The sequence below is a fragment of the Neodiprion pinetum genome, chromosome 7 (genome assembly GCF_021155775.2).
Source record: "Neodiprion pinetum isolate iyNeoPine1 chromosome 7, iyNeoPine1.2, whole genome shotgun sequence".
Classification (NCBI taxonomy): Eukaryota; Metazoa; Arthropoda; class Insecta; order Hymenoptera; family Diprionidae; genus Neodiprion; species Neodiprion pinetum.
The window spans coordinates 22,685,832-22,698,182 of NC_060238.1; the positions used below are offsets into that span (position 1 = coordinate 22,685,832).

Consider the following 12,351-nt stretch of genomic DNA (forward strand, 5'->3'; position numbering starts at 1 on the left):
GAATTTGGTTTCACGACAGAAGACCCAACGCACGAATGCATCGCGACGGTCAATCGGTGCAGAGCAAATCACTACAACTCAGCCGAATTACTCGCTAGTATAAAGGTAGTCGAATCTCCTTTATGCAAATATGGTAAAGAACATTGGAACGTCGATTTTTTGGCAATGCTTGCTTCTCGACTACCAACGCACTTGGTATTCATTAACGAATTGCTGAAACTGAAGCTACGACTTCATATGTCGTAAAAGCTATAATGTTAGCTATGAAGCTAACAGAAGCGAATGTACAAGCCTGTAAAAATATGATCAAGCTTCCGAAATATTGTCTTCTAAAACTATAAAAAGTAATTTGCGAGAAAAAAGAACAGAAAAGAATGTAAAAGTAATTTAATAAAATAATTACATTGTAATCTGCCACTCTGTATAGCAGATATAACACAAGCCACTTTTATGTAGGTTTGAAATACTAAAAAAATAAAGAATTGAAAAAATTCGACTGAAGGTACAAACGCAAGTCATTCAGACATCCGGTTTTAAATAGAGGCACATCGTGACAGATCAGCCTTCCAGTACACAGCAGTCTTAATTTACTGCTCATCAATTCCAGTGGATGGTTCAATCATCCAGTCACCTGACCTGCCGATGGAGTAGTAGTGTCTTTAAGATTTCAGTTTCTACAGTCAGACGTCAACTAAATGCCAAGGAGAGACAAAGTGCAGCTCTTATGGAGGATCCATTCTCGCTACTGATCGTCCTTGGTTATGACGGTTATTGCGAGACCAAGCAGGAAACCCAAGAACTGCGACACGTGCGCAGCCAGGTCACCGTAGGATTCTACGAGCTTGCTCAAGCCCAGGATAAACGTTATAGCGAAGATGTTGTTCATCACGTTCAGCAAACCGGTCGCTATGTCCTCCGGCTCTTGGAACATTTACTCGACACAGAGTCGATGCCCCAAGGTCATAGGTATATGTATACGCGGAGAAAGAACCTACGCAGGATTTCAAAGGAACGATGAAGAGCGATTTGGCGTTTTCGAAGAACGTTGGACTACCAAACTCACCCCTGAAACATCCCCGAGGCGTATACCAGCGGTACATTTTAGGGAGTCATCACTACTGCGTAGTATCTGACCCCGCAGGGTCACGAAATAGGTACACAGCTATCGCGGTTTCCATGGTTTTAACACACTGAACGAGTTTCGCGTTACAAAACGACAGGGAGGTAATAAACGGCGCCTCGTGTCTTCGTACTCGATTCAATTTGTGCGTTTTGTCCAGGACTAGACCGAACATCGGGCGTCCAGCATCCTCATTACCGTAAGTGAGAGTCCAATTTTTCCGGCGCTCTTCTATCCGTCCTGACCGGAACATGAAACCAAAGGAGAAGCATACCAAATCCACAAGGAGAGATTAAACATACCCAATCGTCACATGTCTTACCTCAAAGTGGACGACTGCCCTGTAGTTGAGGAGTGTCCCAATGGCATTAAGGACTCCAACACCAATACCGTACGAGGTACCCAATGTCGAGAAATTCTTGTTCGTCAGTAATCGTTTGATTGGTGCTGTAAAGGGTTCCTTCTTTTCGCTGATCTTTATCTCATCCATTCAGAAAGACCTGGCAGATTGCCGATAGTTGATTACGTGTCTTTCGCAAATCAGGCACTTCATTGCCGACGGTGTAATCACCTGAGTCATGGCAGTTACCGCTTGGCCGGTGAAAGTTAGCCAGAACCTGTCCAGAGCCACAGAGAACACTTTCATTCAAGATCCTCAACAGTTTATGACGTTGCAAATGATCTGCGATATGGTCCATCCGGTTCGTCAAATATGTGGTGATGAGGATGAACGGGAATATAACATCATGGTGGCCATGGCTGTCCAGTCAACGGCTGATATAGAGACATCGTAGTACTTTAAGAAGATCGGTAATTCATTTACTCAGACATTGGTCGGAGCTGTTGTCCTTTCAGCTCATATGATATAGTTCCAACTCACATCTATACTATGTTACTATACACTGACCGGTATTGACGACCGTGTAAATAACCTGGAGGCATATATACCGATCCATCGCCTTTTATAAACCTTCGTTTCAAGCTTCCTTTGATCTCCAGGGAGGTTCAATTTAATTGATACGATCTGTTGTTTCACCTAGATCTCCTCGGCCAGTGGGTTCACCAAGTCATTAATTTCCACTGGCTGAGACATCTCTGCGAGTAACTCTCTCGAATCAAAACCGTAGCCGAAGCTCTCTCGACAACGAGCTCAACTCATCGCCGTGAATGAGGCAGGAAGATATCTTACTGATTACTTAGTGTTATCTCGGACATCTTTGGATTACAGACCCATCCGAGTTACACATGGCTTCGAACATTTTATTAATGCTAAGTTATCGCTATTGTTTATCCAAGGATCTTAGAATCACGCGGATTTGGTATCTAGTGTGGGTCAAACATCAACATTTCAAAAGTTCAGATCTTGTAACTCAACTTTTTATATCAAGCTGACCTCTGTCACGGTCTTACATGTCGTCGTAGCCGGTGAAGTGCTTCGGCAGACATTCATGGAGTGTCACGATGGCGTTCCAATTCATACGTACAACGTCGTCGATAAACATGAGCAATTGACGGGGTGAATTATCAGCACCGATGATAATCCACGGGTATTATAGAGTATCAAAGCCAAGGGTCGAATAAATTACCTCCGGTGGTGGCCGACTCTAATCGCGTCTGAATCGATGCCCAGCAACAACAACCTGCGAGGGTAGATCGGGTCGTACGGCTATGAGGAGGTGGTACACAATAGTAAACGCATAGGTGGTTATACTCGAGCGGATAAATTTATCGCCAACGTCGAGGGACCGGCTTATTCGATTCCATAGTGAAACTGAATTTGTAACTCGACAAAGCTGCGTCGGGTTTACTGCCCTGCGCGTTTTCGGATCTGGTTCCAGTGTGGCCCTCGAGTTATCGGCCCGGGATTACACCGGGACTTACAGCTGTAACAAGAGGATGTCGCTGCGTCGGCGCGGGGATGGTTGTACCATATCCGAGGATGAGCTCTTCTCCCAAGATCCGTGGCCCGTCTGCACCGCATGGCGCCGCAACGTTGGCTGAGTAATTTAATCCGGCGGAAGTTAGCTGCGGTTGATCAAGACCTCAGGGACCTCAAGGATTGCGCACCCTTTTCGCCCCCCCCCCCCCCCCCCCGCCCTGCAGGGACCGCAAAGTCAGTGGAGCAGAAAACCCGCCGCCAAACACCATGCGAATATCCGTTCTTCCTTAACTCTTTATCGGAAAATGACACTCTCCTTGGGACGATCATTAAATGCCGCTTCCCGCTGACCTGACAATGTGCTGTTCAAAGTTAACCAGTTTCCCCAAGTCCTGCCTCGCGGCCCAACACCGGCTGTCAGCGGCACGGAACGAACGGGAAACTTTGCACCCGGTGGATATAACCGGACTTTATCATCTACTAGTAGCTCTTCTCCTCTCTAGATTAGAGAAACTTCGGCTAGGTTGTAGATGCCGTTAATTGATCTAGCAAGGTTATACGATAGCGAACAATTAGAATTTCACGGAATTGATGAAAGTGAAATTCGAATATTGTGAAAATACGAAGTAGCCACTGTAAGAGAAATGCGGTGTGGTACATATACTTCTTTGGACTATAATTTCGAGTCAATCCAACACCATCAACTGATCTAGAATTTCGGAATCGACTACAAAAATCATCCTAAATATGTCCTAGTCTTCAACGGTCAATTTTGATGAATTTGGACACCACCATTCTTCAAGGTATAAACAGCGAAGGTGTTCCGATTCCAATCACCACCTTGGTGTGCAAATAATCTTCGTAAAATGGACCCTGCGTGTACAAAGAAAATTAAATTTCTTCGACGTTTTTCATCACGGAGCATTAACGGCCCTCAAATAGGACCCTCGTCGCAGATTGAGAAGTAAATTATTGGGTCGATTAGTCGGCGCAGGACAGCTTTTGGGAACAAGTAGGAATGCCGGTATGCGGTACGAGGAACGACGTGAAAATATAAGTGCCCAAGGTATAGCTGCGCAGTATCCACGTGTGAGATCGTAATTATATGTTTCTGAGAATTTTCGACGCGGGGTGACATTTTACCCACCAATACAACTACGTGTGTTATAAACACGCGTGTTCGGGACCGGGTTATAAACGCACCCAACACAATTCGCTCGGCGTGTTATAAGCGGCAAGTATTTTGGGATGCTCTCGCGTTCTCGCATAACTTCGACACCGCGACGTGCGTTAATTAAGCCATAGGTGTAGGCGACTTGCCTGCGGAATTTCATCCCCTTCTCCACGTCTCCTTCGTCTCTGATGAAACGCGCACGTATGCGTCAGTGAATCGCATACACGCGTGCGTGAAGGGGAAACGCACAGCTGGAAGAACGACGAAGAAGAGCGCCGAAATGGATTCCAGCAAAAAACAAACCCGAGCGAATCCTGCCACTCCCGGATCCGAATTTTCATGGTTTTTGGACCAACAGGCATGGCCTCAACAGTTTACGGTATTTACCAGCAGCTCAATTAGTCCAGCGATTTGGCAACAGCTGGTGAAGCACCTTTGTACAACGTGAAAAACGTAATGCGGCAGTATAATTTGCACACGCGAATTTTCGTACGGCCAAATTTTTTTCGCACCAGTTCGTTTGGGACAGCTGAAGTTGTACCGGGGAAAAAGAGAGAGAGAGAGAGAGAGAGAGAAAGTAACGGAGAGGCGAATTGGAGGGTCCTCATTCATGCGGCGTCAGAGCCGCCGGCCAAAAAAAGATCCGGAGGACTTTGGGTGGAGAAGAAGTGCGGGTTTTTTTTTTGCATTTCGGTATATTTTCTCTTCCTTTCTTTCGCAATGGTCTTGTATTTTTGTTTTTCAGTGAAAAGGACGAATGCGTCGCGGCGGACCGACTGGATTACCTCGAAATTGGATGCTGTAGAAATTTCCATAAAAATATACTGCGTGGATCATCTCGAGGCTGGGACAAAGCTGCCACCATGCCATTGCTGCTTCGGAATGGCGGAGAGAAATCCCGAGGACAAGGTTGATGGAACGCCAAGGAAAGAAGAGCGCCGCCGAGCGACGCCTTTGTGGGGAACAAATAGCCCACTTTACCAATTTGCATCGGAGTAGCAGCCCCGTATAAGTCGCAAATTTCTGTTTCCCAATTCCAGTCCTGTCCTCACCGACGGCCATCAGATTCGCTTTCAAAAACCCCGAACACCCTCTTTACAAGTCTATTAGGCCCGCCTCAATTTCCATGTCCAAAAAACCCCGCTCCGCCGGTCCGTTTTTATTTTCAACTCGCGCCAAGTTCACCCTTTCTCTTTTTTTGAAAACCGGCAAATGACAGTGCGGGGGTCAAGATAAAGAAAGATGAAAAAATTGAATGAACAGATTATCGAATTTTTCGAGAAGTAAAGACTCAATAAAAAGATAAAAGAATACAAATGTCAGAAAAATAAAATGCCGAACTATAGAATCGTCAGAATTCCCCTCGATAATATAGAATCGCATACTGATTCCCGATATTACCGTTCTAGAGATTTTGACAATACTAAATTTTGTCATTCTGTATTCCGACTTTCTGTCTTGACAATTTTCTATACTTATACCTGCCCAATTTTCCAATTTCAAGAATGAACACTCGATATTCCGGTCCTCCCATCAATCGATGATTCTAGTTTATTTTTTCCCTTTACCCAATTCCTACCACAAAGAAATACTTTCCCAGGCCACCTTTTTCCGTCTTCAAGGATATTTCTAAGCAAGGATTCAAATACACGCGTTTAATTTCTACGGTATTTAAGATCGTCGTTTCATCCCTCGTGTTCACGACTTGCGCAGAACGTCTATGAGGGGATGTTTTACAGGGTGAAGTAACCGTTTTATGAGTACTTTGGGGGACCGGAGTGGATCTCCTGGCTGGTACAGCGCATTATTTCCATAGTTATATTCGCCCGCTGCAGTAAGTGGCCCAACCGAATTCCGGGGTAACTGTAGGGTGGTTTTTTTTTTTTTGTTTTCATTTTCTTTTCCTCTTTTAGTCTTTTCCAGATGTAATAAATTCCGCGGGGAGTGTGCATCGCGGCGTAATAACTGAGGCGGGGGTGCGGAAGGGTTCAGGTTTGGTTTCCAGGTGGCCCAGGTGGTTCGGGCTGCACCAGCACTTGGGTTATTAACAGAATTTACTCGTCGGGATTTACTCATTCTCTAAATCCATTTAAGCCCGCTTTATGCTCAGATTATCTATGGCGTCGAGAGCGTAACCCTGTTACGTTGTAAGTTGCCTTTATCGAGTTCCACATTCTCTCTTTTGCTCTCTTTCTCTCTTCCCCACCTACACGCGATGCGCATTCTGAGACTTATACTTTGTCACGCGTTGCAGCTACCCTTAATTTCGCACCGAGTAGCTGGATTAAATTTCAACCGGATTAATTCGACCGACGAAATACCAATTACGGACGTTAATGAGGGTAATAAAATTCTTCGAAACACATGAGTCTCCAAACAAAAAAAAAAAAAATAAACAAACTTATCTCCTTATCTCCGTGCATTCAAAAAATACTTTTCCCTTCCTGAATTTTACTTGCAAAGATTTTTCTGCTGCGAAAAATTTGATACAATTGTTATCATTATTATGATTATGAAAAAAGCTTACAGCCGTAACTTTTACTCGCTAAAATTTTAATTACTCGACTCGCAGACACGTCAATTGTTTACGCTGATTAGCATTCGCGAGCGGTACAAATACTTGTTTCACAGTCACAGAACTCAATCCTGTGTACATACATAATGCATGCTGGTGTTTATTGCTTAGTCGCCGACAGGCACGTTCGCTACGTTACAGTCCTGTGTTAATGTACAGTGCAATCCACGTCAAAGACGAAATTCCATTAAAGCCGAATGATCATTTCCAGCTCGTCAAACGGTCGAGCGACGTGGCGACGCGACGTGATGATTCAACAATGGTAATACCTGTTGGAAAATATTTACTCGGATAACAACCGCGACGTCAGTTTGCTTTTCTCACCTTGCAATTATAAAGCACGCAACGTTGTAATATTATATTTCATATCGAACTTGAGAAAGAAAAAAAAAAAAAAAAACAACGATATTTGTATTGAATATGTATTTCAGATATAGGAGGAATTTATCGTTCGAATTAATTATTTTTCGAGTCAATTACATCTCGAAATAGAAATAAGAAAGTCTTAATACTTATAAAATAAGTCCGGAACTAAATTCTGAGCAGAGTTACAGGTGCTCTGACATTAAATCTCTGGCTAGAAACAAACTCCTGTCGCCATCTCTAGAATTCTGCACGAACGCTTTGCGTTACTTGAAAATCGATGTTCCGCGCTCAGTGAAAAAATAATTCTCCCATTCAGCAGTCGATACAGAGAGAAATTTAGTGAGGGGTTTTCAAACTGAGGTAGTTACTTTATCAACGTAAGAAATTCCTCGAGGCTCCAAAATTCATTGTGAAATTTTTATAAAAAATATCAACGTATAATTATGTGAATTGATATTGTTGATAAAATTGCCGGATTGTTTTTTTTTTTTTGTTTTCACAATTTATCGATCAATACGTCATCGGAATATTTTCAAGTTCGATCTACTTTCCGTAGGTTCTTTTTTTTTTAATTGTATCCATAAATGTGAAACTTTTCTGAAAGTCAGCGAGTTACTGATATTATTGAAAAATCGGGAGACGTCGAAATTGCGGAACACACAATGCCGTAATTTCCCTCATTCTCGTCGTTTCGCCGAGATGATATTACACACCGATTTAACAAAGCGGTGACATTGAAATCAGGAATTCCGCACGCGGTTCGATGCGAAACATCGTGCGAATCGAACATCACCGACGATTCGTACCAACATTATACGAAAAGAGTGCCGACAGTTCGAATCGAAATGGATCAAAGCCGAGGGCTTGTGTCATAACCGATTCCAGTCTCAGTCACTCTTCTTGATCAATTTCGCCGATGAATCGAACGTTACGACTGCCTTTGACGATCAAAGCCTTAGCGATCCTCTGATTAAAGAACTTTACAAACTCCCTTTTTAATATGCGACTAGCGTTAACGGCGGGCCCGGTCAGCATCACGTATGCTTTCATAAAATATGACCACACAGTGACCAACATTTCGTCGGTACGTGATCTCGCGACGATTGAGAGGCATGTAAAAGTCTGCAATACGTCGAGCCACAAATCGTGATTCGTTGGATTTTCGGCCCTACGATCTTTGGATCATCGTCCAATTCCGATCCGTCGATGATTGATTTTTTTTTTTTTTTTTCATCGAACGAGAAGAACAGAGGTACAAAAACCGTCGAATCTCATTTCTGCAAAATAATTTCAGCGCTATAGGCATCGCGATCAGCGATTTGTAACGTCGAGTCGCATTTCGCAACCTCCAGAGAGAAACTGAGACGGTGAGGCCACGAGAGGCACGAAATCGGTTGGTAGTTCGCGATTTGTATGCGCGGTCCCAAATCTCAGGACGCGTTTTGGGCCGGTTTGGTGGGGTGGTGGGCATATAGTCGAGAATGACTTTCGAAAAAGACTCAGTCAAAAGCGAAGGGAACAGACGAAGCCGACCATGACGCCTAAGGTAATGGAATCGACGAACCGATCTCATCCTCCGTCCGATTGTTTACTCGAACCGTTAATCAGACCGGCCCATTTTCGTTTCAGTGGTTTTTCCTCACCCTGGTGATCGGCCTTTCCGCCGCGGAATCGCCGCCGTATCGGCCACGAGGCTGGCGTCCATCCGGTCAGTCCTTCAGCCCAGGAAAATTTGGGTCCTACGGCCCCCCGGTACCCCTCAACACTTACGGGCCCCAAAACGAAACCCCGACCACGACCTCCACAACGACCACGACCCAGGCACCGACGACGACGACACCGAGGAGCAGAGAACCGACGACACCCTTTCCGGAGGATGATAATTTTGGAAACCCGGCCGTTGCCGTCGCAAATTCGTTTGCTTTCAACAGGCCCGTTTACGTCTACAACGGTTTTCCTTATTTGTCCGGTTACACGGTGTTGAAGTGACGAATCATGGATGATTTATCTTCTGTTTTGTGAAATTACCGTCAGCGATACGCTAGCTTGTTCCTTTCATTTTTTATTTTTTTGTCTTTTTAAGATAAGTGAGGTCTGATGACCGAAACAAATAAAAAAACCATACATGGAAGAAAAAAAAAAGAAAAATTGCGTACAACGAGATTTGAGAAGGTGTCGATATTTTTTTGTTCTCTGTTTGTTGCTTTTTATAGATCGACGATAAAACTTGAGGGAATTGGTCAGCATCCGAAGGGTGGGAAAATTGGCAAGTGAATTATTTCGAATCTTAACTTTGCAATTAAATTACAGACGACGAATGTCAATGTCAGCCACTAGACTTACAATCCCATAAAATTGTCCAAACGTAAAAAGATGTTATAGTAATATCATCTGGCGATTCAATACAACTGACATGAAAAACTCAAAAACTGGTATTTTTATTTTCTTTCGGAACAAGCTGGAAATCTTGAAGAATTTGATTATGCTGGCTCAAAATATTATTTGAAAAGTGAACGATTTATTTGTTTTTTTCTGTTCATAGTACTCTTGAAGTAAGAAATTTCTTGTACCGTAAACAAATATTTCATTCAACATTTCAGTGCAGGAATAAATTTTGAAGAAAAAATAATACTAGAAATTGGTAACTAAAATTTATTTTGAGAATATGGTTAGCGTTATTTCATGGGTTTACGAATGAGGAATCTTACTTTCGAAATGCCTGAAAAATCATTAAAATTACTTGAAAAAACCTGAGATTCCCAGGGAATATTGGTGCTAAGTTTTAGTAGATTTTCCGTGATCTGAGGTTTTCTCAGGGAAAACTACTGGGCTGAATTTCGAGGGTAAAAATGTGCTCTGCGAGAGAATGGCTGGTATATAGTCGATTCGTTGAAACCGACGGTGCCTCGTGCTGATCGACGGTAAAGTCAGCAGCTAGAGATCCACATTTCGACGAGTGGTAATCAGAAAGAAGCTTTACCGCCCTAGAGATCTACCGTCTCGACGATAGTTACAGAGCTTTTAAACCGAGTTGGTAAATCGAATTCGAATGAAAAGGGTTTAAATTTTTACGATGAAACGTATAAAAAAAAAAAAAAACCGACCCGAATTTAAAACTCTCGTCCATCAGATCGCGCGTGCGCTTGATGATAAATCTGAGGCAATTAAAATTCCCCCGAGGTATAATAAATCCGACAATCAGTGGGCAAGAAAATATAGTGTAGGATAGATACGATAAGAATAACGAGATCTGGAAAAGGTGTCGCGTAACCCCGTTGAATTTTACCGGGGAGGGGGGGGGGGGGGGGGGGGGGTTAAAAAAAAGGGGCGCAGAGGCGTTAATAAGAACGTTTCACCTCCGCAGCTTTCAGGGGTGGGTTACTGTACGTGATTGAGAAATAAAAAAAGATCTTAACTCAGCTCTGGGATCTTGATAATAAAATCGTCGAGGTATACACTCGGAACCGGGCTGAAGGGGCGCAGTAAAGCGGTGGCGTGCAATGTGTAGGAATTACCAGATACCCCCGGATTGTATATCGGCCCTGTGTCTTAATCGCGCGTTAGCCAAGGGGTGAAACTTCCCATAACCCGATGCACGCCAATTCCGGAGAAGGGACGAAGGGTTTCGGAGGGTCAATTTATAAACCGACATCTGTACGGAAATTACGAAGGTCTCGAAGAAGAAACTCGTCTTTGAATATGAGTAGTTCCGTGTCAGGAAAGACAAAAATTTCACTATTACCTCGAAGATTGTGACCCAAAATTTTGCACGTTTGTTCGGGATGCTTAAAAACGGTGAATCTCAAATTTTCAGCCTTCAGAAACAAGCCGAGCACTCGGAATCGAATTTTCAAGTTTTTGCTCACATTACTCTTTTTTAAATTTAAAAAATCGTGTCGTATTATAAGCTAAAAAAAAAAAAAATCGCAAATATTAAATCGATTGCAAATTTTCTCGGGAAGCACGATCCCGCCATTAGTTATCCGATATTTCCACGTAGAAACTCGGAAAATGGGAAAAACTGAAAAAATTGGAACATCAAATTCGAAAGATGTTCAAACAATTAAAGAGGTAATTTTCATTTGTTCGAAATTAGGGTCACGAAGCTAACCAGAAGTACCTAATAAAAGCTTGAAAATTTTTGTAACACGTCTCTACCGACTGTTTGACGTATCACTAAAATTTTAGCAGACCAAAAACCGATTTTTCAAACCAAACTTCAAGTGAATCGGTTGAGTCACGTTTCTATGTGATTTAGGATACAAGAAATAACGATCAAAGAGTTGAAAAATTTGGTTCTCAATGCCCGAAAGCGGTAAAATAAGGAGTTTGTTAAGTTCCATGGATAATCTCCATCCAATACTTGATTTCAAAACAAAGAAACAAACACACGCAGACGTATCGTACAATGCTGAAAAACTGTAACATGAGTTACAAAACGCGTTTCCAAATCGAAGATAATTTAATTTCCATTCGAAGCAATGATTTTAGGGTCACGAGTGCGTCGGACGCTCCGTTTTACAATCGCGTCTAAAATATGACGAAAATTGACGGCGATTTTCGTCGAGAAAGAAATGAAAAGATAGTCTATTATAAATAAATAAATTATCGACTCTGTTCGGTAAAAAACGCTTTCACTCATCGTTAGGTTTCCTCAATTTTCTAGTATCGAACACCGCACGAAGGGGAAAAATTGATCGACAGTCCGGCGGTGTGCGCTAACAAACACGTCACGGTTATATTCGGCGGGCTTCCGTAAACCACACGAATGTATTTCCGTCTGGGGCACTCGGAGACCGGCTGAGGTAACGTTCGGAATTATATGCTCCTGTTTTGCCAGCCATTGGTAGGCGAGATATACTTTATACGTATATACACGTTTTTATATAGAATTTTTTGCGAAAGCTCGAACCGCATCTCGGGCATTGACAGTTGCGCGGGGCGATTCTGCGGAGGCCACGTTTCTGAATTTGCAATGAAGTTATTATTTTCCCCAGTCGCAGACTCGTACACGGCAGTCGACGTCGAGTGATTAAGTAATTGCATAATCTCGCGCTGCTGTGGACGCTGGCAGCCGGTAAAATGCGATTTCCACCGAGAGAACGAACCCTGCAGCCTAGTGCAGAAAAATAAAGTTCCACTCGCTGCGCGTCAGTTAGTCAAACGGTAAAAATAAAATAAAATACTGTATAAGCTGTAAGCCCTGACGCGATTTTTCGCAAACCTACTGGGGAAGG

General features: G+C 43.1%; 1 protein-coding gene across 1 annotated transcript; it reads left to right on the top strand.

Annotated features, from left to right (window-relative positions):
• Positions 1-8,570: 8,570 nt before the first annotated feature.
• On the top strand, positions 8,571-9,727 carry LOC124222753 (uncharacterized). The gene is made up of 2 exons (XM_046634050.2): positions 8,571-8,660; positions 8,744-9,727. Exons 1-2 carry the CDS (start codon positions 8,649-8,651, stop codon positions 9,101-9,103), a joined length of 372 nt encoding a protein of 123 aa, XP_046490006.1. The 5' UTR covers positions 8,571-8,648; the 3' UTR covers positions 9,104-9,727.
• The last annotated feature ends 2,624 nt before the right edge of the window (positions 9,728-12,351 follow it).